The sequence below is a fragment of the Camelina sativa genome, chromosome 14 (assembly GCF_030686135.1).
Source record: "Camelina sativa cultivar CO46 ecotype springtype chromosome 14, ASM3068613v1".
Taxonomy (NCBI): Eukaryota; Viridiplantae; Streptophyta; class Magnoliopsida; order Brassicales; family Brassicaceae; genus Camelina; species Camelina sativa.
This window is the reverse complement of record NC_141893.1, coordinates 10,584,536-10,610,033: the sequence shown is the minus strand read 5'-3', so window position 1 is coordinate 10,610,033 and position 25,498 is coordinate 10,584,536. Positions and strand designations below refer to the sequence as shown.

At 36.1% G+C, this 25,498-nt stretch overlaps 6 protein-coding genes and 2 pseudogenes across 7 annotated transcripts; 6 read left to right on the top strand and 2 right to left on the bottom strand.

Annotated features, from left to right (window-relative positions):
* The first annotated feature begins 253 nt into the window (after positions 1-253).
* On the top strand, positions 254-2,355 carry LOC147928032 (protein DETOXIFICATION 32-like; annotated as a pseudogene).
* A 569-nt stretch (positions 2,356-2,924) lies between these two features.
* On the bottom strand, positions 2,925-3,562 carry LOC104741046 (large ribosomal subunit protein uL15y). Its single transcript, XM_010461815.3, has one exon. It carries the CDS (start codon positions 3,485-3,487, stop codon positions 3,047-3,049), a length of 441 nt encoding a protein of 146 aa, XP_010460117.1. The 5' UTR covers positions 3,488-3,562; the 3' UTR covers positions 2,925-3,046.
* Positions 3,563-3,579: 17 nt separating this feature from the next.
* LOC104741045 (uncharacterized) lies at positions 3,580-5,913 on the top strand. The gene is made up of 9 exons (XM_010461814.3): positions 3,580-3,891; positions 3,971-4,080; positions 4,235-4,353; positions 4,462-4,559; positions 4,678-4,765; positions 4,865-5,002; positions 5,100-5,202; positions 5,427-5,548; positions 5,638-5,913. The coding sequence occupies exons 1-9, from the start codon at positions 3,830-3,832 to the stop codon at positions 5,686-5,688; spliced, it is 891 nt and encodes a 296-aa protein (XP_010460116.2). The 5' UTR covers positions 3,580-3,829; the 3' UTR covers positions 5,689-5,913.
* Positions 5,914-6,106: 193 nt separating this feature from the next.
* Positions 6,107-6,946, top strand: LOC104743482 (uncharacterized). The gene has a single exon (XM_010464556.2). It carries the CDS (start codon positions 6,170-6,172, stop codon positions 6,944-6,946), a length of 777 nt encoding a protein of 258 aa, XP_010462858.1. The 5' UTR covers positions 6,107-6,169.
* Positions 6,947-8,226: 1,280 nt separating this feature from the next.
* Positions 8,227-9,771, top strand: LOC104743481 (uncharacterized; annotated as a pseudogene).
* Positions 9,772-13,020: 3,249 nt separating this feature from the next.
* On the top strand, positions 13,021-15,268 carry LOC104741044 (ubiquitin-conjugating enzyme E2 variant 1A). Its single transcript, XM_087483754.1, has 5 exons — positions 13,021-13,275; positions 13,522-13,661; positions 14,471-14,596; positions 14,693-14,819; positions 15,024-15,268. The coding sequence occupies exons 1-5, from the start codon at positions 13,245-13,247 to the stop codon at positions 15,077-15,079; spliced, it is 480 nt and encodes a 159-aa protein (XP_087339880.1). The 5' UTR covers positions 13,021-13,244; the 3' UTR covers positions 15,080-15,268.
* A 666-nt stretch (positions 15,269-15,934) lies between these two features.
* LOC104741043 (putative peroxygenase 7) lies at positions 15,935-17,797 on the top strand. The gene is made up of 6 exons (XM_019235680.2): positions 15,935-16,127; positions 16,409-16,510; positions 16,669-16,754; positions 17,043-17,137; positions 17,223-17,348; positions 17,476-17,797. Exons 1-6 carry the CDS (start codon positions 16,076-16,078, stop codon positions 17,642-17,644), a joined length of 630 nt encoding a protein of 209 aa, XP_019091225.2. The 5' UTR covers positions 15,935-16,075; the 3' UTR covers positions 17,645-17,797.
* Positions 17,759-25,361, bottom strand: LOC104743480 (mediator of RNA polymerase II transcription subunit 23). Of its 2 annotated transcripts, none has more exons than XM_087484090.1 (19): positions 25,084-25,361; positions 24,894-24,993; positions 23,769-24,773; positions 23,416-23,653; positions 22,913-23,130; positions 22,600-22,801; positions 22,230-22,501; positions 21,952-22,035; positions 21,748-21,842; positions 21,426-21,588; positions 20,914-21,330; positions 20,722-20,835; positions 20,519-20,644; positions 20,294-20,442; positions 19,842-20,082; positions 18,957-19,743; positions 18,693-18,874; positions 18,344-18,447; positions 17,759-18,242 (listed from the first exon to the last, which is right to left on the bottom strand). In XM_087484090.1, the coding sequence occupies exons 1-19, from the start codon at positions 25,242-25,244 to the stop codon at positions 18,038-18,040; spliced, it is 4,863 nt and encodes a 1,620-aa protein (XP_087340216.1). In that variant the 5' UTR covers positions 25,245-25,361; the 3' UTR covers positions 17,759-18,037. The 2 variants fall into 2 exon arrangements, with proteins under 2 accessions (XP_087340216.1, XP_087340217.1); XM_087484091.1 differs by having other exon boundaries at positions 21,748-21,830.
* Between the last annotated feature and the right edge of the window lie 137 nt (positions 25,362-25,498).

The window sequence follows — 25,498 nt, the reverse complement described above, 5'->3', positions numbered from 1 at the left end:
TAAAAAAAAATATAAAGAGTTGGTAAGAAGATATAGGGAAAGTTACAGTGAGACAATGAAGTATTTTTTTTATGCCCACTAGAGGCATTAAACTGTTGAAAAAAATATTTAACAGGTCCATTGGTGATAGTCATCAAAGTCCAAAGCCTATATATATATATTGTATTTGTCCTCTGTTTCAATCTTTGCTAACATAGTAACATTAGATATCTCCAATCAACGAAGCACCAAAGTTACATTAGTTCGGTAAGCTATGAGTATTGCGGGTAATAAGAAGAAGGGTGAAGAAGAGAACAGAGAAGGATCAGATCTGGAGAAGAAGACAACAACGATTGGTAATGAAGAGCAACTGATCAAAACTTTGTCTCCGGTAGACAAGCCGAAGGAAGAAGAAAAAAGAAACCAAAGCGGAGAAGCAGGGGAGGAAGAAGAAGAAGAGTGCACGACGCCTAAAGGAAAGGAGTTTAGGATTCCGCCGGTTGCTAGAATGTCCGTCGGTTCCAAATAATCTAAACGCCGGAGAGGCGTAGATCTTTCTTTCTTCTTCTCCGCGCCCGAGCATCACCAATTACTTTTCTATCTGCTTGTTTTGGTCTCAACTGCGATTAAGAGAAGAAGAAACAACAACAACTACATGCATGTTCCTAAGTCCAAACTGTTGCATCATGGACACATGCTCATACACTTACGTTATTATGCTTATGGATTTAGGTATTGATTAATTAGGAGGACATTATCTTTTCCCTTTTTTTTTATTAAAATAAATATTGTTTAGTGCTGTATTGTTTATTTTAGCAACGAATCAACAACATAATTTTTTTCAGTCCGCTGCATGTTAATGAAATAACAAATTAAAGAATTATGTTGCAATCGCGTCAGAAGCTAAGTTGGAAATTAAGGATTAATAATTTGTCGTTAAAAAATTATTTTCTTTTTTTGTGATGATTCACGCATAAAATAAAAACATAAAGGATTTGAATAATTTACTTTGGTGAATAGATATAGATATATCTACAGAGGTCTTTGACCATCCTTAATTCTTGTGCTCTTCTTCTTTCCCTTTTATACGTTTTTGTTTTGCCACTTCACTTTTGAGTCTCTGACAGTCGCCGGAAAATTCTCCCTCTGGATGATCCCTCAGCTCTTTGCTTACGCCGTCAACTTTGCCACCACCACGTTCTTGATAAGATTATAATAACCTTACTTTAAGATATATTCAACTCGGTTAAGTTAAGTTAAGGAGATATTGATAAGATTATTATAGGCACAAAGCAAGGTGATTGCAATGGCGAATAATAGAGAAGCAACAGTGCTGTTTCAACACACTCTCTTGAATTGGTTGAAACTCGGTTGGGGAGTGGCTGGAGGAGCCGCTGTACTTAATGTCTCGTGGTGGTTAATAGATGGAGCTTCAATAGTTTATATCTGTGGAGGTTCTTGTGGCAGAGCTTGGTCAGGGATCTCATGGAAGGCTTTCAAGAATCTCAGAGGCTTTGCAAAATTGTTTCTTGCCTCTGCAGTCATGGTTTTGGTGAGATAAAAACTTTTTGGATCATCAGTGGGCTAGGTAGTAACTTGGTGTTATTGGTTTCAGCCTAGAGGTTTGGTATTTCATGGCGTTGATTCTGTTAGCGGGATACCTCAAGAACCCTCAAGTCTCAGTGGCTGCTCTTTCGATTTGGTGACCTCTATGACCCCATGAAGCTTGTGTTTTGGTTAAGAACGGAATTAACTGTTTGGTTATAGGCTTATAGCATGAACATATTGGGATGGCTGATCATGGTGGCCTTTGGCTTCAATGCGGCTGTGAGGTACACCACAAAGACTGAGAAAAAAGCTTTATACCAAAAAAGGGCGAAATTCTAATTGAGATTGGCTATGATAAATTAACTTCTGTATTAAGAGAAAAGTATCCATCATTGTTCTCTAATGAGTGAGAGGACTCGTTCCATTGCTGGCTCTCACAATCGTCATCAACATCGTTCGGCCTGTTCTTTCTGGTAGTTCTCTTACAACTTTGAATTAATTTTAAGGTCACTGTGAGATCAAGTTAATATTGCTATTGTATGGTACAAAAAGGTGTAGCTGTTGGAGAAGGATGGCAAGAGATAGTTGCATATGTGAACATTGGGTGTTACTATTTATCTGGTACACCTACTAGTCTTGTGCTCGGTCACAAGATGGAATTTGGTGTAAAAGTAGATTGTTTCTAATCCTAACATAAACACTCGCAAACATGATAAGCTTTGACACTGGTTATGATGCACGCGAATACAGGGCATATGGATATGAATGCAAACGGGGACAGTTCTTCAGACAAGTGTTCTGCTTTTAATCATCTATAGAACCAACTAGAACAGAGAGAGGTAAAGAAAAAATTCTTATCGTATGAGTATCCATTTAAGTTTCTGTGTATTAACACTCGGAAATGTTCAGGATTCACTAGAATAAGACAATGGGGAGGGGGAACAGATCAAGATGAAGAAACTGAAGAGATAAAATGTGATGAGAAGAAATATTCTATTCAGATGATGAAAACAATCAAAAGAAATGGTCACTGAACAAGTCATAGTACACTGGTAACAGCCAGAATGAACAATCAAAAAAAACAATCATGGTGGATTCCTAGATCGATCAAGCTAAAACTTTGTTATAAGAATCAAAACACTTCTGTGACATGTGAGTTTAAGGTTTACTACACATACATTAATATCATCCTTCAAAACAAACACGACTTGAGTTCATGACATCTAATGCAACTAAAACTTCTAAAATGAACAAACTTTGGTGTCTGAAATTACTCAATTCAACAACGATGCAAGAAAAATACAGACTAATGCAAGGCAATGATCTCAAGAACATAAAACAATAAACAAACCAAAAATGAGATGCAAAAACAAAATTCCCAAATAACACAGGAGAAATTATATAATCCATAACCATTGATTAAAAGATCTCTCAATTCCAAAAAAATCCAACAAAGCTGAGTTCCAAAAAACTTGACAATAATATTAATTAAAAAGAAGAGACTTTCAACTTTTAAAACCTAAGCAGTGAGGACGACGGCGCCGCCAGCTTCCTTAATCTTCTTCTCAGCAGTCTTAGAGATAAGCTTAGCCTTCACAACGAAGGGCTTGTTCTCTGGCAAATGACCTTTTCCCAAAACCTTGAAGAACCCATGCTGCGTCACATCAATCAACGGAACATTGTCTTTGCTCGATTTCGCCTTCACGTCCTCGGGCACAAGCGACCAGAGCTTGTCGAGGTTGACGATAGGGCAGAAGAACTTGTTACGGAGCTTGTGAAAGTACCTCATACCTACTTTGCCGAAGTAACCTGGATGGTACTTGTCGAAGAGGATACGGTGGTGATGCATACCTCCAGCGTTACCACGACCTCCTGGATGCTTGCGATGCTTTCCGATACGTCCATGACCGGCGCTGACGTGTCCTCTCTTCTTCCTGTTCTTCTTCAACGCCGTCGCCATTTCTGAGTTTTTGAGATCTTTAGGGTTTTTTTTCTGGTGAAATGTGAAAGGAGGGTTTTTATATAAAGAGATGCCGGCTAGGGTTTTTTTTTAGAGGAGATACAAAGAAAGGGCCTTTTGGGCCTTTTAATAAGTTGGGCCTTGTTTTATAATCCGATCCATGAGGCCCAATAGACTTTATCCCTAATATCAAAATTGAGTGGTTCGTTCTCTCACTTCGGAATCGACGACAGTTGATCGCCGCCGATCCTTTCTTCTTCTTCCTCTCTCATAAACCCTAAAATCCCCGCCGAAGCTTAAACCTTTTTACCAGAGTTTCAAGCTTTTTTTTCACCGGGAAAGATGCAGCACGATGAGGTTATATGGCAGGTCATTAGGCACAAGCACTGCAGTTACATGGCCAAGTATGTCTTCAAATTACTCACCTTTTTCCATCTGAGGTGTATCTCAATTTGTTGATGGGTTTTTGTTTTGTTATTGTAGAATCGAAACTGGAATCTTCTGTAGAAACCAATATAATGTAACGGGAATCTGTAATCGAAGCTCTTGCCCTCTTGCCAATAGCAGATACGCTACTATCAGAGACCATGATGGTAATTTTGTTTTCAATATCTGTATCAAATTGGATTTTATAAAAAAGAGTTAACCTTTTGAGATGTGATGTTGTGTGTTGGAATAGTTAAGGATTGGGTTTTGGTGTTGTGTGGTCTCTTACAATCTTTGTGTTGTTGTTGTTTTTCTATTCAGGAGTGTTTTATTTATATATGAAGACTATTGAGAGAGCTCACATGCCAAAGAACTTGTGGGAGAGAATTAAGCTGCCTAGAAACTATGAGAAAGCTCTTGAAATGATTGACAAACACTTGGTGAGCTTAAAGATCTTACCTGCTTTCTCAGCACTTCCTTCTTCTTCTAGCTTTGTGTAAGATCTGGGGGTTTAATACTCTTTTTTTTTCTGTTCTTGCGTGTGACAGTTGTACTGGCCCAAGTTGTTGCAGCATAAGGTTAAACAAAGGCTGACTAAAATGACTCAGATGCGTATTCGTATGAGAAAACTTGCTCTTAAAACAAGGTCTTGTCCTCTTCTGGTTTTTTTGTTTGTGGAGTTTGTGTATCTTGTTTGATTTACATGTGTCTAGTTCGCTTCTTGTTCTGATTAATTACTTGGTGTTTATGTATTCGAATGACAGAGAGGTAATAGTCCCTACGCCTAGGAGGGATATAAAGAGGGAGAGGAGAAATGAGGTCAAGGCTGAAAAAGCAGCTATGTTGGATAAGGTCACGATTTGTTTTTTTTCTTTTCTTTTGGGTTTAGATTTTTACTTGCTTCACTTTAGTTCTGAGGTTTTAATGATAGTGGTGGTTCTTTTTTTACAGGCTATTGAAACCGAGTTGTTAACTCGTTTGAAGACAGGCATTTATAATGACATATACAATTACCCTGAACCTCTGTTTAACAAAATTCTTGATGATGGAAAGGAAATTGTAAACGAGGTTGAAGAAGAAGACGAAGAGGTACTTCTGTATAAGCGCGCAAATTTGGTAGTAGTCCATCTAACCTAGATCCAAACGTCTTCTTACTGATCTTCTTTTGTTAAATTATATATCTCAGGTTGGAGTGATTGAATATGTTGAAGGCGATGACGAACTCGAGGAGGAGATGGAAGATATGGAAGACTTCTCTGGTTTTCCATCTAAGGAGTCTTACCTTGAAGGTGATGATCATGATAATATTCATCTTCCTCCTGTTTCTTACCTTTTCACTATTTTAACTCAAATATTGAACTTCATGCATTGGAATCTTGAGAAACTATACAACTCTTGTATTAGGTTTAAATGCATTTGAGTTGTTGGTGATCTCTTATAGAATTTTAATCAGTACATATATTTTTTATAAAAAATAATTCCTATCATTAACTCTCTCTCTCTTTCTCTACAGACTCAGATGATGAGGATGAAGATGATGCTGAGGAGCAAGTTGTGATTCATAAAAAGGGAAGAACTTTAAAGAAGTCGGATGATAACGGAAAATCAAAGAAGAAATCAAGAGTAGTTGTCGAGGTGAGAATCCACAAACTTGGCTCTCATAATTCGCAAGCATATACTTTTGTCTCTGTTTTTCTTAGATATATGTGTGTATGTCTTTCAAGGTTGAGCAAGAAGATGGAGGCACAAGGGCCCTAAAAAGCCTCAAACTCTGAGAAAGATAAGTGAAAGTTTTTGATACTTTTTGATTAAAAGGGTAAAACTTTCTTCTTCAGTAGTTGTGAGAGGCCTTCGGTTTTGTTGTATGTTCGTCTTACATTTAAATTATGAAACCATTTATTTTCAAGTTACAAGATTATGTTTTGATATTGTTTACTGAAAACGGGAAAACAAGAGGCCTTTGTATGAATTTACAGTAAAACAAGTCAATTTTACAATTATACTACGTAGCCAAATAAAGGAAAAATATAGATATTACAGCAAATTACTTACTTGATAGACGCATTATTAGATTACAAATTATGAAAATGGACAATTAACATTTTTTAAACGGAGGAAAAATGGGAATTGATTAGACAAAAATAGAAAGAATCTATAGACAGTAATTATTATAAATACATGGTTTAACCACTGCATCAACACAAGCTTGAATAAGCCCTTGTGTGGAAGAAGAATCATAGTTCATAACTGACGAAGATGCCAAGATCTTTCTCTGATAAACACGATTCAGCAGCTGTGGAGGATCTTCTTTCACAAGCTAAAGATGGCTACGTTTTTGAACAAGTCGCCAAACTCAACTGCTCTGGCTTCTCCGACGACTCTGCTCTTCCCTCTAATCTCGAAACCCGTTCACGTCGTCTCAAGTCTCTTCCGGTTTCGTCTTCACCAAGGAGGCTTCTCTCTCACTCCAAGAGCATGACAAGTTACGCGGACAAGAAGAATCGTGGAAACGTTTCCTCTGTTTCTTCTTTTTCAAACCTAGCTAGAAACTCTTGTCCTTTGGATGCATCGGTTGAAGAAACCATGTTTTTCTCGGGATGCAATTGCAATCCGAATGTGAATACTACACGAGGTGGCGCCCTTGGAGATTTCTATGATTCTGGGAGAATTGGTTCGAGTTCAGCTAGGTTTTGTCAACAAGGTAAGATTCTGAATCCAACAACACAAACCCTGAACCTTCTTCCTAAAGAGAATTCAAGAATCACTTCATCTTCACTAACCTCCATTGAATTAGCTTCCCCATCGTCTTCTCTAAGACCGAAAGAAGGAATGAACAAATCGAAATCGAGGTTTTTAAGATCATGGTTTGATAAGCTATTCCTAGCACAAGCCATGGGTTGCTTACAGGGCAAGTCTTTATCCAAAATCAAAAGGACAAAAGAGAGCTGCAAAGAAGAAATTTATTGGGAAGAAGAATTCAAGAAGGCGAAGAAGAGAGTCACGAAGAAGGAATTTATAATTAATGATTTATGATTGGTTTCAAGTCCATAGATTTTTAACACGTACTACATGTCTACATTTATAATAATATTCAGGGATATGCATGATCAGCGCCATAAGAGCATGCAAACACTAACTAAGCTCTAAGCACAGTCATATATTAAAGAAAAAAAAGAAGGGAAACACTAAATTGCAAGAAAATACGAGCCTAGTAGTTCGGGTTACCTCAAACATACAATTGTACTTTTGGATACCAATTATCCTATATCGGTGAGGTCAACATAGGGAATTTTAAATCAATAGGCACAAATCCAGGATCAAAACGTAGTCTCTCCAAATGATAACATCGCACCCGCACCCGTGATTACACATTCGGGACTTAGAAATTAAGTTATGAAGATTTTGGAAGACTTCAAAAAAATCATTAAAAAGTGAATAAATGAATGATTGTTAAAGATTGTGATTTGTAATAACATAATAACACTAAACTTTAAATGAATAATCTTAGATTATTTTGTTTTAATTGAATAACACAAAAATTTAAATGACTTTTTACAAATCACAAACTAATAACACTAAACTTTAACAGAGTTTAACAAAATATTAACAACATATTCTACATAACTTTTAAAATCTTTAAAACTCTATTCAAATCTCAAACCAATAACCCCCGCTAAAGTTGTTTACCACTCAAAAAAAGAATACATGCAAACACTAGAGAGTACAGGGAATTATAAGTGAGGATTAAGTTAGAGTATTACCATCCCAATGGGTGCATTCCTCCTTCTCCTTCTTGTACTACTCGTCACTATCTACATGATCCAGTATTGTTATTTGTCTTTGCTCCGTGGAAGCAAGCGCTGCGCGCGGCTGATACTTGTAATATTTATAGTTTTTATAGAGGTTTTGGGAAATACATTTTTTTTTTCTTTCAATTTGTATTTTTTTGACTATTGATATTTAATTTTTAAAATTATAAAAAGGAAACTCGTTTGAAGATAATAAAAAGTAAATGTCCTACGAGTCAATTTTTGTAACTGTCCTACGTAGCAAAATAAAGGAATAAGATATACTTAAAGTAAATAACTGAGAATACGTATTCATGGAAAATGGAAAATTAACATTAATTTAACGTAGAGAAAAGGACATTTAGCAGACAAAAATAGAAAGATCTAAAGACGAGAACAAGTAATTATAAATGCATGGTCTAACTCCAACCACGAAAGCATTGAATTAGCAAAATCATAGTTTCATCGATCTATATCTCACACACACAAAAAAAGAACTCGAAACCCCTAAACCAACCGACGAAGATGTCAAGTTTTTTCTCTAGTAGAGACAATGCAGCTGTGGAGGATCTTCTTTCACAAGCAAAAGATGCTTACGTTCTTGAACAAATCGCCAAAATCAACTGCGCTGGTTTCTCCGACGATTCTGTTCTTCCCTCTAATCTCGAAACCCGTTTAAGTCGTCTCAAGTCTCTTCCGGTTTCTTCTTCCTCAAGGAAGATTCTCTCTACCTCCAAGAGCATAGAAAGTTACCTTGAGAAGAAGAATCGTGCAGGAAACGTTTCCTCTGTTTCTGCTTTTTCCAACCAAGTTGGAAAGTCTTCTTGTCCTTTGGATTCATCTGTCGAGGAAACACGGATATTCTCGGGTACCAAACGTACTCCGAGTCTCCGAGTGTGAGTTCACGAAGCGAGCTTGGAGAATCCTCAGGTTCTAGGAGAACCGGTTCGAGTAGTTCATCGAGATTCCCTCGTGGAAACGTGTCCTCTGTTTCTGCTCTTTCCAATTTCTCGGGAAAGTCTTGTCCTTTGGATTCATCTCTTGTAGAAACACAGATTCTCTCAGGAATCAAACATAATCCAAGAGTGCATTCACGAGGTGTGCTTGGAGATTTCTCAGATTCTGGGAGAATCGGTTCGAGTTCATCACGATATCCTCGTCAAGGTAATGTTTTGACCCTAAAACTTGTTCCTAAAGAAAAATCAAGAATCAGTTCACATTCATCCAATTACTCCACTGAGTTAGCTTCACCATCATCTGATCAAGACCAAAAAGAAGGAACGAAATTGAATACGAAGTTTCTATTTTCATGGTTTGATAAGTTAATTCCAGCACAAGTCATGGGTTGCTTAAGACATACTCCAAACAAATCATCACCAAACAGCAAAATAAAGACATCGGAGAGCAGCAACAAAGAAGTGTATTCGGAATTGGAAGAAAAATTGAGAAAGGAGCGGGAGTCATGCAAAGACACGGAGCGGGTGATACGAAAGGTAAAGAAAGCCCTCAAAAGGGTAAGGAGGTTGAACTCTGAATCCAAATTTGATCAACTACTAGGAATGTTGCTTTGACGACTAGTACTAGTTGTAATTTTCTCATGATCTTTTTTTATTTAGTTGATCTCTTGTAATCCAAAACATTTAGGCCATGAATGGATACTGTTTTTAAATTCAGTTTTTGGATTTAATTTTTGAAATTTAGATTTTAGTTTTAGATTTTGAAAAAATTAAAATGGTGAATCTAACAACAAAAAAAAATTTCCTAACTTTTAGGGAATCTAAAATATTAAAATCTTGATTGGTATGAAACAGGATTTTCAAAAGTATTCCCTTTTTTAGATTTTAATGGAATTTAAAACATTCTTTCTAAATCCTTATGATTCTAATATTACCTCGCCTTTGGTTTTAGTGTCGTGTCCGAGAAAAGATGGATTCTGATGGCGTGGCTTGTGCTGTCTTGGAGGAAAGAATCAACACTGGACTGAAGTATCTCGTTTCAGCGAGTTTAGACCAGAAAAAATGGGTTGAAACTAGGTTTAGGCGCAACATTTGGTTGATAGAAGTTGAGTAGATGTTTTGTTATCTTGCAACTTTGCATTAGGACCGTTGTATAGAGATATTTGCAGTATAAATATTTTTTTTATTTATATTTGTTGACATGAATTTCTTACCTTCACAAAATTAAAATTTTATTAGAGTAACATTTTATTCAACATTAAGGTTAATGGGATGTTGGTTATGTATCGATTATTATTATTGACAAAATAAAATATTTGCAGTATGAATAATTTTCCATATATATTTGTTGACATGAATTTCTTACCTTCACAAAATTAAAATTTCATTAGACCAACATTTTATGCAACATTAAGGTTAATGGGATGTTGGTTATGTATTGATTAATTAAGATATATATATATATATATATATATATATATATTAATTAGGTATATATTTTCATGATCATGCATCACCTAAGTAAAATTAACAATACACACAAGATAATGAATATGTCATCTATATCATTTTAAAATGCACTATAATCAACCTAATAATTTGGCCACAATGTTGATGTTAATATTTCAATACCTTTTCTTAAACTTGAACTTAGCAATTAAAATAACCAATTTTTCTCCAATTCATTAATGACAAGCCAAGTAATTACCATATCAGTAGCTAAATATGGTATCTACAAAAACATACAACAATTAGTTAAAAATTTGTAACTTTCAACTTAAAAAAATTGATTTGTCTAATCACCAACATCCTTATTTTGTGGATCATTTTGATTAATTTCTTTAAATATATGTAAAATAAAGAACTGAAAAGCATCAAGACGATGATTTAATACTCTCATATTACGAAAAATTATGATATTTTTTACAAAGGTTGGAAATAGAACTACTATATGTTTTGATATCGAAGGATCCATAACTCAAATTAGTTATCGAGTATGTTGTTTAACCATAATCAAAATGGATGCGAAAGGATTGATTCTCTAACCTCAATAAGAATATTTTAGCCACTAATACAAAGCTTAAAATCTAGTTTGAAAAATAACCATATATGACAAAGTCTTTTATCAGATATAGATATATAAATTCTTTATATATATAGAATTTTAAAATTTGTAACTACCAACTTAAGAAAATAGATTTGTCTACTTATAGTAATCACCATATCGATCATGTACTATCCAACTCATTAAAATAATATAAAATTGGTCAAACCAGATTAATTTTTTAAAATATATGTAAAATAAAGAAATGAAAAAGCATCAAGACAATAATTTAATATTCTCATGTTAAGAAAAATTATGATACTTTTACAAAGGTCTGAAAAAGAACTATTATATGTTTTGACAACGAAGTATCCATAGCTCAAATTAGTTATAGAACCTGTTGTTTAACCAAATTAGATATGGACTTCGACGTCGACTTCGACGGCAGCGTTGGAAGTGAAATATCTTTCTCCTCGCGGACGTCGTATTATTCAGTAGACTTTCAATCTCTTTCTCCTCGTAGGCGTCATATTATTCAGTAGACATAATGCTTTCAATAACGGCGCTAATCTCTCCTTTAAAGAGTTCTTTGAGAACCTCTTTTCCTTTTTATATCACTTCTTTCTATATTTTTGAGACCATAGAAGTAATGGATGTTCCAACTTTTTTATCATGATTGGAAAAATTGAATTTCAAATTCGCTAAGGCGGAGAGGAAGAAGAAAATATATACGACAAAGTCTTTTACCAAATATAAATATATATAAATCTTTTTTTCATCAATATATATATATATATATAATTTTAAAATTTGTAATAGATTTGTATACTTATATAGTAATCACCATGTTGATCATGTACTTTCCAAGTCATGAAAATAATATAAAACTGGTCAAACCAGATTATTTTTTAAAAAAATATATGTAAAATAGAGAAATGAAAAAACATCAAAACAATGATTCTCATGTTACGAAAAATTATGCTATTTTTACAAAGGTTGGAAAAAGAACTAATATATATTTTGATAACGAAGTATCCATTATCCATAATTCAAATTAGATATCTAACATATTGTTTAACCATAATCAAAATAGATTCGAAAGGATTGATTCTCTAACCTCAATAAAAAAAATTTAGCCACTAATACAAAGCTTAAAATTTAGTTTGAAAAATAATCATATATGACAAAGTCTTTTTTTTTTGTGAAAATATGACAAAGTCTTTTATCAAAAATATAAATATATAAAAATGGGTCAACAAATATATTAAAATATATTTATAGAATTTTAAAATTTGAAAGAGATTTATGTTTTATTATTTTCCTTATCTATCTTAACATTTTTGAAGTACATTTTTGTGCCATCCTCTCTTATCTTTGTATCCAAACAAGTCTCAACTAAATTCTCTACAATCGTTACAACCAAACACAATTATTTCTTTGTTTGATAATATTAATTTCCTAAAATATATCTATCTAATTTAAATCAATATGTTAGATTAAAATATAATTCGCCTTTCATTTTTATTTAATCTTATATTTAATTATTTTAATTACTATTTAATACTTAAAGTTAATAAAATTTTAGATTTTTTTTCAGCATATAATGTGATTTGAATTTTTATAAACGAATATATATTAAAAATTGTCTTAGGATATTTGTAACCAAACAAGTATATCCACATATAGAGCTCGGAATACATTTTTGGAGTACAATAGAGTGCCATCACTTTTTGCCAACTTCGGGTCGGGTTTTTAACTTATAACCGATTCAATTATCCGGATTCTCCTTACGATTACCAAATATTTTGGGCCGGTTTTTAATCCATAGCGTACTTATTTACATCCAATTAATGTCAATTAATGCCTATTGTATCTTAGGAAAAATCTAATTTGCATGCCAAATTTTTAGGGTCGAGTTTGATAAAAAGAATTGATAACCCAAATTATGTAATCACATCCTCTTAATCACATCCCTATAATATAGCAACTAATTCAAGATGAATACATCATAGGAAATATCTAATTTGCGTTAAATAAACGATTACATATTTGGTAAGATCTTATTAGCTTTAAATGTAAACTATTAATCCAATAATATCAATTGAGAATCATAATAAGAATATGCCAGATCATTTATTCATAAATCATAACTAACAAATCGTAAAATGTATATTCTCAACTTGCGAATTAAGAGTTTCTACAAAACTCTACCTACAAACGTTAACAGTATATATATCAACAAAATAATATACTCGTGATGTATTATGGGGTAAAACCTAGTTATAGACTATATTTATAACCAAAACATTTAAAATAAATACATTATAAGAAAAAGAAAAGTGCCTTTTCTTTTTTTTAGTGAACAAAAAAAAGGCACTTTCTCTTAATAATAAGGAATCCCAATTATTAGTAATTCTTTTTCTATCGAAAGCCTTTCTTCTTCTTCTTCTTCTTCTTCTTCTTCTGCTTAAAACAGTACTCTCTCTCTCTCTCACACCTAACCCTAATTAATTGTTCCTGAGATTCATATCTACGATCCGGCGATGAGTTCGGCGGAGGAAGCCAAGGTCGTTGGTAAGTTAGTACTCCGGTCGATTTCTCTTCCCAATTTGAAAATTTTGAGATCTAGGTTTTTTTTTTTTTTTTTTTTTTTTTTGTATCGAATCGATTTGCAATAGTTTTTGTTTCTCGAGCTTCTTATTATAATCAGAATGAATGTGACCGGATCCATGTTCTTGATTATCTCTGATCTAATTGGAAATGATTGAATTTGGGTGGTGATATAATCTAATTGGATTTTTGTGTTTGGTATAATGATAGTTCCGAGGAATTTTAGATTGTTGGAAGAGCTTGAAAGAGGTGAGAAAGGTATTGGAGATGGCACTGTCAGCTATGGAATGGATGATGCTGATGATATTTATATGCAATCTTGGACTGGCACCATTCTTGGCCCTCCTAATGTATGTCTCTCTCTCTCTCTCTCTCTCTCTCTGTCTTTGTGTGTCCTCTCACCTGGTTTAGTTTTTATCTGTGTTTTGATGGAGTAAATTTGCAATCTTTTTAACATTTTTAGGAGATAATTTGGTTTGGATTGGATTTTTAGTGTTCATACATTTTTGGAGTTTTCTTCTACATTTTGTCCCTCTTTTTTTGGGTAATAGTGCTACTAGTTGTCTGGCTTTTACTTGAATTGATATATATGTTAGCTGTGTTATCGTTAAGACCCTTTACTTCAAATTGTCTGTATTTACATATTTTGAATACTATTGATTAGAGTGGACAAAAAAAGAAGAAGGAAATTGTTCTTTTGTGCTTTTTGGATTCTGAGAAAATTGATGTTTTTTTCTTTTGATGAATGAATATTTAGACTGCATATGAAGGGATGATCTTCCAGCTGAAGCTGTTCTGTGTTTGATGGAGTAAAGATTCAATTTTTAACATCTTTAGGAGAGAATTGTTAGATAGGTGTACATACATTTTTGGATATGATTTGGAGTTTTCTTCTACTTTTTGTCCCTCTGTTTTGGGTGATAGTGCTAATAGTAATAGTTTTCTGGCTTTTTCTCGAATTGATATATAACTGTTAGCTGTGTTATCTATTAGACCCTTTACTCCAAATTGTCTGTAGTTACATTTTTTATTACTACTATTGATTAGAGTGGACCAAAGAAAGAAGGAGAGTCTTGGTTTGTGCTTTTTAGATTCTGAGAAGATTGATGTTTTTTTTTTTTTTTTTTTTAATTTTTGTGTGGTGATGAATGAAAATCAGACTGCATATGAAGGGAAAATCTTCCAGCTCAAGCTTTTCTGTGGTAAGGAATACCCAGAGAGTCCACCGACTGTAAGGTTCCAGACCCGGATTAACATGGCTTGTGTTAACCCTGAAAGTGGAGTGGTAATCACCCCTTTGACATCTTTGCTTGCTGGTATATATGTGTGGCTGTGGATATTTGCTTATTCTATAACAAGTTGTATCGAAATGTAAAATCAGGTTGAACCGAGTCTCTTCCCTATGCTCACTAACTGGCGGCGAGAATATACAATGGAGGACATACTGGTTAAGCTGAAAAAAGAAATGATGACTTCGCATAACCGGAAGCTAGCTCAACCCCCGGAAGGTACATTTCTGTAGTTACAAAACCCAAATGCGGTTTACAATTACTGTCATGGATTGATGGGGATGACTGGATGAGATATCGCTTTCTGTTTTGAACCCCTTTGATAGACAAACTTGGACATTAGTTGGATTACTTGGATTGAGAATGTTTGTTTTTGAGACGTTTTTAGACCATCAGTCTCTAATCAAAGTCTTGTTTCCCCAGGTAACGAGGAAGCTCGGGCAGATCCAAAGGGACCAGCTAAATGTTGCGTGATGTGAAGAGAGGTTTGGGGGAAATCAGCAATTTGTATTAATATTAATAGAAGGAACAGTGTACTGTATATAAACATCATTTGAAGCTTTGAAATTGCCTACAAACTTCCTAATGTTATAGTCTTGTTTGAGAATACATATATGTCCGTCAAAAACAGCTGATGATTATCTGAATAAACTTTCTCTTTTTTTTTTTTTTTTTTTTTTGACAATCAAACCTTAACTCTTCTTTTTTAAGTTGTTACTTTGGATGCCCCAGTTTGCTGTGGAAAAAATAGGGTTGTTTTTTTTTTTGCTGCTGTTGGTGAGACACTGATGAAGACAGAGGTAATAATTGATTATTGTAATTAGTTATAGATTTAGGAATTTTAAGACGACCAGTCAGCAAAATAATCATCATCTCACCACACCACCCTACTTAGTTGCCAACATGCTGTATGTCTTTGATTTTGGAACAGTACCTTAAAAATGGATTTTGAACATTTTAAGTTCCACCAAGATTGAGAACCAAAAAATTTCAAATGGTGAATAGTAAGTTAGCTATTAATATCCCGATTAAAAAAAGTAGTAATGATATAACCTAATGAAATCCAAAGACGAGAAACTGAATAATCATGCAAATATAATAGGGAGAAGATTTAATGTCAGATGGATGAATGGACAAGGAGAATTGGAGTAGAGATGGGTACCGTGTAATCGAAGAAAGAGAAAATAGTGAATTAAAAATGGAAAGTAACAAGAAATAGAAAAATGTAAGAGACTCACACTTTCTGATCCTTTTGGTATAAAATGAGTAACGCGTCTACGCATGACAATACATGTCCAATACACATAAATAAAGAGGACACACACAAATGCCTCTGTCCACACTTTATTTCGGTTCGGATCTTTGTTTATGTGTAGCTAAACACCTAACGAATAGCTCCTAAGCTAATATAAGAAAGCTTATGTTAGTTTTAGTGTTCTGTCATCTCACTCATCCGCATCTTTGATATATTTCTCATGTCTCATCGGGCTGGATCGCCTTCTTCTGCTTCCCCCAAATCGTCCAAAGGTAAATGTATGCATGGTTTTAGCATGCGCCACTACATTAATTTGAACATGGCTCTAATTTTTTATATATATATAATTGTGTAAATTTGAAAATTGAAATATGCATATAATATAATTAGGGTCTACAATTTTTGAAAATGGTTTGGTAACACATCAATTATACGTTTAATAAAAATATACATAAGATCCATAAATAGGATGAAATGTTCCTAATATATTGTTTCTTTTAATCTTTTATTTTTTGGGAAAAGTTAAATGTGATTTTTTTTTTCTTATTGTAAGTCGAAAGAAAGGGTCATGAAGGAAGGACAGCATTGGAGAAACATGTGGCCTTCTTCGACAGGAACGGAGACGGCGTCGTATATCCGTGGGAAACCTACCAAGGTATAAAACATACACAACTAATTAAGTGAAATTTTTTGGACCAAAAAGTACGAAGTAATTAAAATTTATGAATTAAGATTTTTGATGTGTTGCTTATTCTTATGTTTAATATCAAAACACATTTCTTTCGTTGTGATGTATAACCAAAAAAAAAAAAGGATTTAGAGCGCTTGGGACAGGGCGTCTCACGTCGGCTATTGTTGCTATCTTCGTCAACATGGGACTCAGCGGGAAAACTCGTCCGGTATCAATCCATAATGATTTATCTCTTCTTTCTTTCTTTTTTTTTCTCCACTCTCGGTTTTGCAATGCGATCAAGCAATATCATACTATTAAGTTGGGAAATAAAAATGGTAACGGCTAAATCGAATCTACTAATGAAACAGATGGGAATGAGTATATTTGGTTAGGTTGTTGATTTGATTTGTTTCTAGGTTTGATTTTAATTTGTAAACAATCTATTTTACACTATTAGGATGTAGCTTATACTATATATTGTTTTTGAAGCCATTGTGTGAATGTTATTAAGTAGGGAAAGGGATTCTCGCCGTTGTTTCCAATAGAAGTGAAGAATAGTCGTTTTGGCATTCATGGTAGTGATACCAACGTCTACGACAAGGATGGAAGGTTTTTACATGATCTTCTTTGACATCTTAAATTACAACATACAACTTCACAAATGTCGTTATTGTATTCTTCCTAATTACTACAGATTTGTGGAATCAAAATTCGAGGAGATATTCAAGAAGCATGCTCGTAAACATAAAGATGCTCTCACTTCAAAGGAAATTAAACAATTGCTTAAGACGAACAGAGAACCTAACGACTTGAATGGATGGTTCGTTCGTTGTTTCTCTAGCTATCTTGCTAAATTTTTCCTACCAAATTAAAAATTATAGTCACAACAACGTAGTAAGTACCGTGGCACGATATTTGCTTATACTTGCGAATATATAAATGAACAGGGTTTCAGCTCTTTTGGAATGGAAACTATTACATAACTTGGCCAAAGACAAAAATGGGTTGTTGACGAAAGATGCAGTAAGAGGCGTCTACGATGGCAGCCTTTTCACACAACTGGAGAAACAAAGATCATCATCTTCTTCTCGTGGCAAGAAACAAAAGCTACCTTAAAATGTTTACAACCATTTCATTATTTATGTTTATGTGAATCTTCTTACATTACTATTATATACTTTTTTACTATGAATATTTATACAATTATTGTGTAATATTGTACAACACCGATTTATATAAGTTTATGAATTATATCATCCAAATTCATTACAACACTTTGTCAAAATAAAGTATTTAAATTACTTAAGGCCGCTTTATCATCTAAAGATAGTTTAAATTCTAAATTTCATAAATAAGAGAAACAAAATGTTATATACACAATATAAACAAAACAAGTTGTAGACCATGAACCAAATTTACCAGATGTGAAATAAACAATCTTCTGTGCTTCTATTGCTCTACGACTTTATCTCCACCCAGGGCACACATTATCATCATCTGAGTGCTTTATTAAGAGGTGTTGGTCTTTGCAGTATTCTGATGAGCAGCTGCGTATATAGAAAAATTGGGGTCGGTTTTGAGGTGAGCGAGAAGGTGCTGTACATCTGGTCGGAGAGAATCTGCTACTCTTCCGATTAACACCAAGATGTCTGGTCTCGGCTTGCTGTTAGTTTGAACAGCTCCCCCTTGTCCCTCGTAGTGAATAATATGGTGTCTGCAATAATTGACATCTAAATCATCCAAACAAATCCTCACAAGATAATATGTTGCAGGGGAAAGTTTCCAGCGCCTTATAAAGAAAACATAGAAGCTTACAAGAAATCAATAAGATCTGCAATCTGGGATGCTTCAACAGGGGCTGTTGTCTGTGCGTTCTTTCCAAACACATCGACCAATGCGCTTAAGAGAAGGGCTAGCGTCTGTTGAAAAACAAAAAATGATCACCAAAGTCAAGTTACTAGAAATGGAAAAATTGTTCTAGTTATGTTGTCTACACGAGAAACTATGTATTAACATGCTAGAAGATGGCAACTATATAATATTTCAAGTTTTATCCAGCCATTGATATAAAATTTAATATGAACAGAATGTTACATAGACTCTCACAAGCATATACTTGAAATGACTGACCACTTTCATCATATGGGTACAGCAATAAGAGTACCTTGTTAAAGAGCGTATGTGTGTTGGCGAGCCTCGGAAGCAGTGGCCCCATAATACGGAATACAACTCTGAGCATTGCAACAGATGTCACAGGTCGGAGATTCGTGATGATGTTATTCGTGCCATCAAGCCATTCTTGTGGGAGATTGCTGAAGAAAGCATGAAGCAAGGCGACTGTATTTCCTGGAAGAAGACACAGCGAGACACATGTAAAAAGCAAAATCCAAACAAACATCCACATATAGATCCAGTAGCTATAGCGTACCTATGGCAGTAGAGGTGTTGTCCTGAGCAGCCCATGTAGGATCCATCAAAGCGTATCCAAGAGCCGAGTCTATTTCACCTTGTGATCTCGTCCCGTCCTTAAGCCACCATGTTTCCCTTATCACACGTGATGCCTCCGAGTAAAGCTGCGTGTGAAAATCCGGAGGGAGCTGAGCCAACAAGAGCCCACAAGCTTGAATCAACAGACACGACAGTTGCTGACATGTATAACCGCTTCTAGAGACAAAGCTCGCCGTGTTGATACCAGGAATCAGACAAGTGGACCGGCCAGCGCTCATGGAGTCCGTGCTCCCTCCTGAGGGAGACGTAGGCAGTACTGAACCTTGCCCCACCCCGTTTGCAGCGCCCTGGAACCCGTTTCCAGATTGAATGAGAGTCGATTGTATGTTGACAATTATCTGGACAAGCGAAGAGACAATCTGAGCAGCGGAGACGGGAAGCGAGAGGATCTCGATCACGGCCGTCTCAAGAACCAATTGAGTGTAAGTTCCTGGATCCTGTATCTGATAGAATGCTTTCTGGCCCTCAGAGGCGTTTGCTGGTCCAGGCTGAGATGTTCCTGGAGTTTTTCCATGAGGAGGTCTCGCTGAGCTGTTTAAGATGTCTGCCATTGAGCCAGACCTCGAGCTGCAGTTGCTGCTGCTGCTAAGTGGAGGTATAACGTTGTTTACGAGATTAAGCAGAAGAGTGGCGAAGTAATCTAGAGGTGGGCATACAGCGGCACCGGCTGGGCTAATGTACTGCGGGAATGATTCAGAGAATGGAATCTGCGGAAATGTCAAAAGAGTTGTTACGTTCTGTTTAATAAACTGTGGAAACAGTTACGGTCGAAGGTATCTAGACAGAATGGTGAAAAACAAAATACCTTGCTGAGATCAAGTACTTTGAGCATGCGCAGAACAAGTTTCCCAGGAAGATGACCATAGAAATAGGCGAGTGTGTCACGAACAAACGTGAATCTGAGAGGATGGTAAGCTAGAAAATGCGAGTGCAATAGCAAAAGATTATCAGCTTGCTCCATCGCATTGTTCTCGATGAGCCTGTACACCACTAGTGGGATAACTGGAAGCAAACGCGCGGCAATATCATCCAAGAACGTCGGATACCTGCGTTCAAGACAATGAAAAGGCAAGACATTTTACCAGAATGTAACACAAACTAACCAAATACAAATAAAAAAAAAATCACACAATTCCTGGTCACACACATTCATGGTTGGATGCCAACAAAACCCATCAAACAATCAAAGCCATGTGATTAAGGGGATTTTTGTTAGGACTCAGTTATTTTGACGTTGAAATGGGCTAGATATAGTACCTGTCCTTCCAAGAAAGATGGTTACCAAGGGCCTTCTGCAAGTCATTTCGTTTGAACACCTGTGTGATAAGCCAGTGCTCAGGAGACCCACGGTTTTGGCAGTAGTTTTTAATCCTCAGCAGAAGGTCTGGCGTTTTAAGTAAGCTCATCTGTAAACAAATTCAAAAAAATAATTGTATAATTTCTGTGATCTTAAGCTTCTTTCACTTAAAAGCATGAACGTACTGCAATTATCAAGGCGTGCGGATCATCATCACGATCAATGAGCGCTAGAAGAAAAATGTCGAGAGGAAGCATTTCGTGTGTCCAGAAGAAAAATGCAAGATTTGCGCCTGCCTTGTCTAGAACTGCCTAAAAAATATCAGGATGCAATGTAAGAAGTTGGATTAAGCAAAAGTGAGGTCAATACTCTTCTGATAGACAGAAACCTCTAAAGATTGTCCTTGCTGAAGATCTACATGAATGTGGTGAAGCAAAACATCGACCAAAGTGTATATGTTAGCAGTGACTTCTTCAGGAGAAACTTCTCTCAGAACCCGTGCCTGATAATAATCGGTTAGAAGAGAAAATCATACCACTATCAATCAATTCACAAATATGAAGAGCTAAGCAAAGCAAACCAGATTTGCGCTGTTGATGTTATCAGCGTGGCCTTGCATCAGCAGACAAGCACCAGCACATAGATACTGGCGGTGTTGAGGAAAACTGTGACCGAGGTATGTCACAACGTACGCGGGTTCAGCAGATGGTGAGAGAAGCTGAGTGCACTGGTTTATCACAGTTGTTTCAGCCTGTTGCCACGCTTGAATTGATAGGCCCCTCTTGTCTACCCGTCCAACCAAAGTGTCACGGAGAAGGGTTGGAAAATGTCGCATCGTCTTCTCTGACCATGTATGCTGACTCGTCGCGAGTATTTGTTCCAACATGGTTTGCAGATAAACTAAATGATCAGCGTCAGCGATACCACGTGTTTTGATCGTGATAGCAAGAGTCATGATGGTTATGCGGTTTAATGTTTCAGTGAATTCAGTTGGACCCTGGTGATAATAACAGAAGAACAATTATTTACACCTGAATCATTCTGGTACAGAATAAGGAGACAGTGAGTAATTCGAAAAAAAAAAACACTTACTTTTCCCTCCCGTTTCACAGAAAAAAAGTCTCTGAGTGATAAAATGAGATTCATGCACAAGTTTTCAGCTAGTCTGAATATACGGTGGTCACCACGTTTTCCTTTCAATGCAGAGATTATTTTAGTTACATCGTACATTAAAGTCTTACTCTTTCCTTGGTATCTGCAAAAGGTGCATCAATAGGAGCAGTAAGTTTGTGTCATCAGGTTAAACAGCTAATATGGCGAAAGCCCTAAACAACTATCATCTAACTAAGAGTATGACCCAGTTAAAAAGCATAGAAGGGTGGACTCCAATTTGAGAACTTTTTGCTCGTGTTACCTGTAGAGCGGAAGCAAACGATAATTCAGAATCTCAAGAACAAGCAACGTCACCCCAGGCTTGCTTAGCAGAGAAGCATTTCGCTGGGCCAATTGCTACAGAAAGTTAGTTAATCTCATGAATCTCTTATGATCAATAGATGAAAGTAATTAAACATAAGATAATGAACGTCAAAAGGCAACAAGATAGAACCAAATAGCTTACACTGAAATGCGAACGGAACATCGAATGAGGGGATATCAGCAGCAATCTTGTGTATGTCTCAACCATTGCAATACTAGGAACAACCTGCACTCAGATGTTCACCAAATTAATTTTTCTCAGGATTTTAAAATCAATTATGAACAATTAAAACACTAAAGTTGTTTACTAAACCGTAGAGAAAACAGGTCACTACGTAAAACTGGCAAAGAAGATGTTCTTCATAGATCAGTGCATCACTTAACATATATAAATATCTTTTTCAGACAAAGGAAACAAACCTGGCTAACAAACAAAGCTTCTTCCATCTGAAGGGCCAATTTCAAGCACAAGTTCATTGAAAAGCCAGATAGCAATGACATAGGTAACGGTGTCACTTCCTGCGTCATCATTACTCTGTCGTTTGGCTGTAATCCCGGCAACTCAGCCATGCCAGCTGAAGACAACCAATTTATTACTGTTTCACATGCTGGTTGTGCCATGGTGTAGGAAACAACCCAAAACATGCCAATCGACCTATCATCCATATTCATATAATCCATCATGCGCTCCCCTGAGAAACTCAAACAAGAAACATAATGTGAGGACGTTTTTATAATCGGGAGTTCTCTGCTTCATACTCCAAGCCATGCAATTGAAACCTAAATGTACCTTTGCTTCTCCACCACTCATCGATCTGCTTTCCCTTCAACAGCTGTTCATTGTTTAGGTATGCCCTAGTCGTTGTGCTTAGTGACCAAATCCGTAGATTCTGACAACTGCTTACGAAGTCAAGCAACACACTCTGAGGATTATTGGGATCAGAATTTCTGTCTTCCCTGTGAAATGATAAGATCTTCCTAGTAGTCTCCACCTGAGAGAAAACCCAAATAGAGCACAAGTTGCGATGTCAAGTTCAACAAAAAAAAGAAGTACAAATAACTGCATTGCAGCTGCAAACACATCAATATAATTGAGAAATGACCTTTTTAGCATCTGAATTCAACGCAGTCATCACAAGCTCCACGCGTATTATTTGTGCAAGCAGCCACGTCACATGATTCGTCCGAAGAATATGGTTATCAACACCGTTAAGGCGTAAAACCAACTTGTCAATGAAATCAACAAAATCAGTACACCCACTTTTGATTAGAAAGAAGAAAATATCCGAGAAAACCAGCCACTCTTGCCAGCAATTTGCATCTGCATAGAGAGGGGGGAAAAGCAACAGCTACCAAATCAATACCAAACCGGTCTTAGTATAATGGTATCTCAACTCTTACTTTTATCTTTTTTCTATCTTAGCCTAACTAATGAACCATTATAAAATTTCCAAACTTAATCTTGACTAGAATATAACGTAAGACTGTAGTTTCTTTACAGATTGTGACAATTAGCAAAACCACTTTCTATTTCAAAATATTTTCCATAGATTTCAATGGAAGTGACAGATCAAAGACATGAGAAATAGGGAAAGACAAACATTGCCTGCGTTGGTTAGCTTAAGAAGTTCAACAATCCTGTCAATGATTGCCTCACAAATCATGTCAGAAGTGAAAACAGCACCAGGGATGGGCGCTGCTTGTGGAGGTGGTCTATAACAAGGGGCCACAACAAGAACACGCTTCCACCAGTCCGGTGATGGCGTAGTGCGAATAGCATGTCTAATGCAACGCACTGCTCTCTCCCAATCCAGGCTTCCTTTTGGAATAGACATCGCCAGATCCTGCCAGTATTGAAAAAGAAGAAGAGATAATTGAAGTTCACAAATAGTCTGCCTAATGCAAAGCATGTACATAACTAAGCTATGAAACTAATCTCCAGAGTTTCATGGAAATCACCTCTCCATACAAAGGTTCACCAAGCACACTTGGATAGGTAATTGGTGAATGTCGAAAGTGTGCCATAGCTTCAACAGAAACATTGGCAGTTATATGGGACACTATACGATGGGTACCAAAAGTTGGACAGTGAAGATGTTGGTCCAACATGAGCATGTGCATGGCCATCGCATCTCGCCTCCGGTGTATCTCCATGATAAGAGTGAACAAGGCTTCATCATCAGGTATGTTCTCTATAAACTGTAGACCACTGCGCAACAACTCATAAAACGGAATCCTAGATTCACCCTCTTCTACCAACAGCCAGATCACATCCAAACAACTCCGTAACCATTCAGCTAAAGTCTTCTCAGATCTCCACGACTTTCCTGCAGAGTCCTCAGTTCCCAGATCTCTCTTGTCCCAGTTCACAAGCCAATTCATCATGTACTGGAAAATCTCGGCATGAGTAACAGGTTTGAGATTAAATTCAACACCAATCAAGATAATCTTGCAACTGAGCTGACGGAGACTGTTGATAGCAGCAGCTCTAATCCGTTGACTGTTTCTCATAGCATTCTCTCTTACACTCTGGCCTGCCCTTGCAATCATCTGCTGCCCATTCTCCAAAGATCTAACCTGTGGGAAAGACATTCCCGGCTCATTCCCTGAAGGTGATGGAGAACCAATACCATGAGCTGCAGGCAACAATGACGTTGGATAAGCGGAATGATAATTCGACGAGCTAGCGATAGCATTCGCAGATACAGGAACTAAAGACTGTGAAGAAGTAGCAGAAGAACCAGCCGCTGCTGCAGCAGCTTGAGCACTTTGTGTTATGGACGCCTCAGCAGCAGAAACCGAAGAGAGAAGGGATGGTAAAAAAGTATCCCAATTGATATAACTAATCCTACACAATGTACGCAATGCAAAGAGAAGAAACTCAGCACGAGGCGCATGGTTGCTACATTGCACAACCAAAGGTATCAAAACTGACTCCGTAATCGTCCTCAATTGCTCTGGATCCTAATAAAGAGTTCGAAAAAAACAAACTTTAATGTCTACAAAATCACAAAGAGAAGCTAAAAAGATAGTTTAAAATTAAAAAACAAAAAAAAAAACAAAAAACAAAAAACGAAACTTTACATTGAATTGGGTTTGAAGCTGCTCAAAATCCAATATAAATTGCTCGTTTCTTGGGGGTAAGTCTCTGTTGGGAGCATGAACACGCTTCTGTGATTTGTTCCTAAATCAAAAGTATCAATCTTTTTAATCAAATTCGATAGTCAAGTTGAGATTGAATCAATTAACAAATCGAACAAGGTGGGAAACTTACGGAGGATCTCGGAGGGACTCATCGGGCTTAGGACGGCTTCCTCTCCCTAAGTAGAGATTGAAGAGATCAATGATAGCAGCACGAGCAGGGTGGAATTGGTAAGATCGTGATGACGAAGGCGTTGCAGCAGCGACTGTTGTTGTTCGCTGAGATTGTTCCATTTTTTTTCTTTTTTTGCTTCTTCACTGATTCTTTTTTGTTTTGTTTTGTGTTTCTTTGATTCTATTAAACCGGGAGGGTGCCAAATTGGTATTGGAGGTTTTGGGTTTTAAAGCCTCTCTTCAAGGAGACGAAAATGTCAACAGACACAAAGAACTCGAATTAAGTTAGTTGGCCTATTGGGTTAGTACTTAGTACCAATTAATCCGACAATTAAAGTCCTAAAAACTATTTTTAAACTCAATCCACTAAAGAG

Coding starts and splice junctions, on each gene's coding strand:
- LOC104741046 (XM_010461815.3), bottom strand. CDS start 3,487: ATGGCGACGGCGTTGAAGAAGAACAGGAAGAAGAGAGGACACGTCAGC.
- LOC104741045 (XM_010461814.3), top strand. CDS start 3,830: ATGCAGCACGATGAGGTTATATGGCAGGTCATTAGGCACAAGCACTGC. Junction 4,081..4,234: donor TACTATCAGAGACCATGATG/GTAATTTTGTTT, acceptor TTTTCTATTCAG/GAGTGTTTTATTTATATATG. Junction 4,354..4,461: donor AAATGATTGACAAACACTTG/GTGAGCTTAAAG, acceptor TGCGTGTGACAG/TTGTACTGGCCCAAGTTGTT.
- LOC104743482 (XM_010464556.2), top strand. CDS start 6,170: ATGCCAAGATCTTTCTCTGATAAACACGATTCAGCAGCTGTGGAGGAT.
- LOC104741044 (XM_087483754.1), top strand. CDS start 13,245: ATGAGTTCGGCGGAGGAAGCCAAGGTCGTTG. Junction 13,276..13,521: donor GGAGGAAGCCAAGGTCGTTG/GTAAGTTAGTAC, acceptor GTATAATGATAG/TTCCGAGGAATTTTAGATTG. Junction 14,820..15,023: donor GCTAGCTCAACCCCCGGAAG/GTACATTTCTGT, acceptor TTGTTTCCCCAG/GTAACGAGGAAGCTCGGGCA.
- LOC104741043 (XM_019235680.2), top strand. CDS start 16,076: ATGTCTCATCGGGCTGGATCGCCTTCTTCTGCTTCCCCCAAATCGTCC. Junction 16,128..16,408: donor TTCCCCCAAATCGTCCAAAG/GTAAATGTATGC, acceptor TCTTATTGTAAG/TCGAAAGAAAGGGTCATGAA. Junction 16,755..17,042: donor TCAGCGGGAAAACTCGTCCG/GTATCAATCCAT, acceptor GTTATTAAGTAG/GGAAAGGGATTCTCGCCGTT.
- LOC104743480 (XM_087484090.1), bottom strand. CDS start 25,244: ATGGAACAATCTCAGCGAACAACAACAGTCGCTGCTGCAACGCCTTCG. Junction 24,994..25,083: donor GAGTCCCTCCGAGATCCTCC/GTAAGTTTCCCA, acceptor CTTTTGATTTAG/GAACAAATCACAGAAGCGTG. Junction 21,331..21,425: donor CTGTGAAACGGGAGGGAAAA/GTAAGTGTTTTT, acceptor TATTATCACCAG/GGTCCAACTGAATTCACTGA.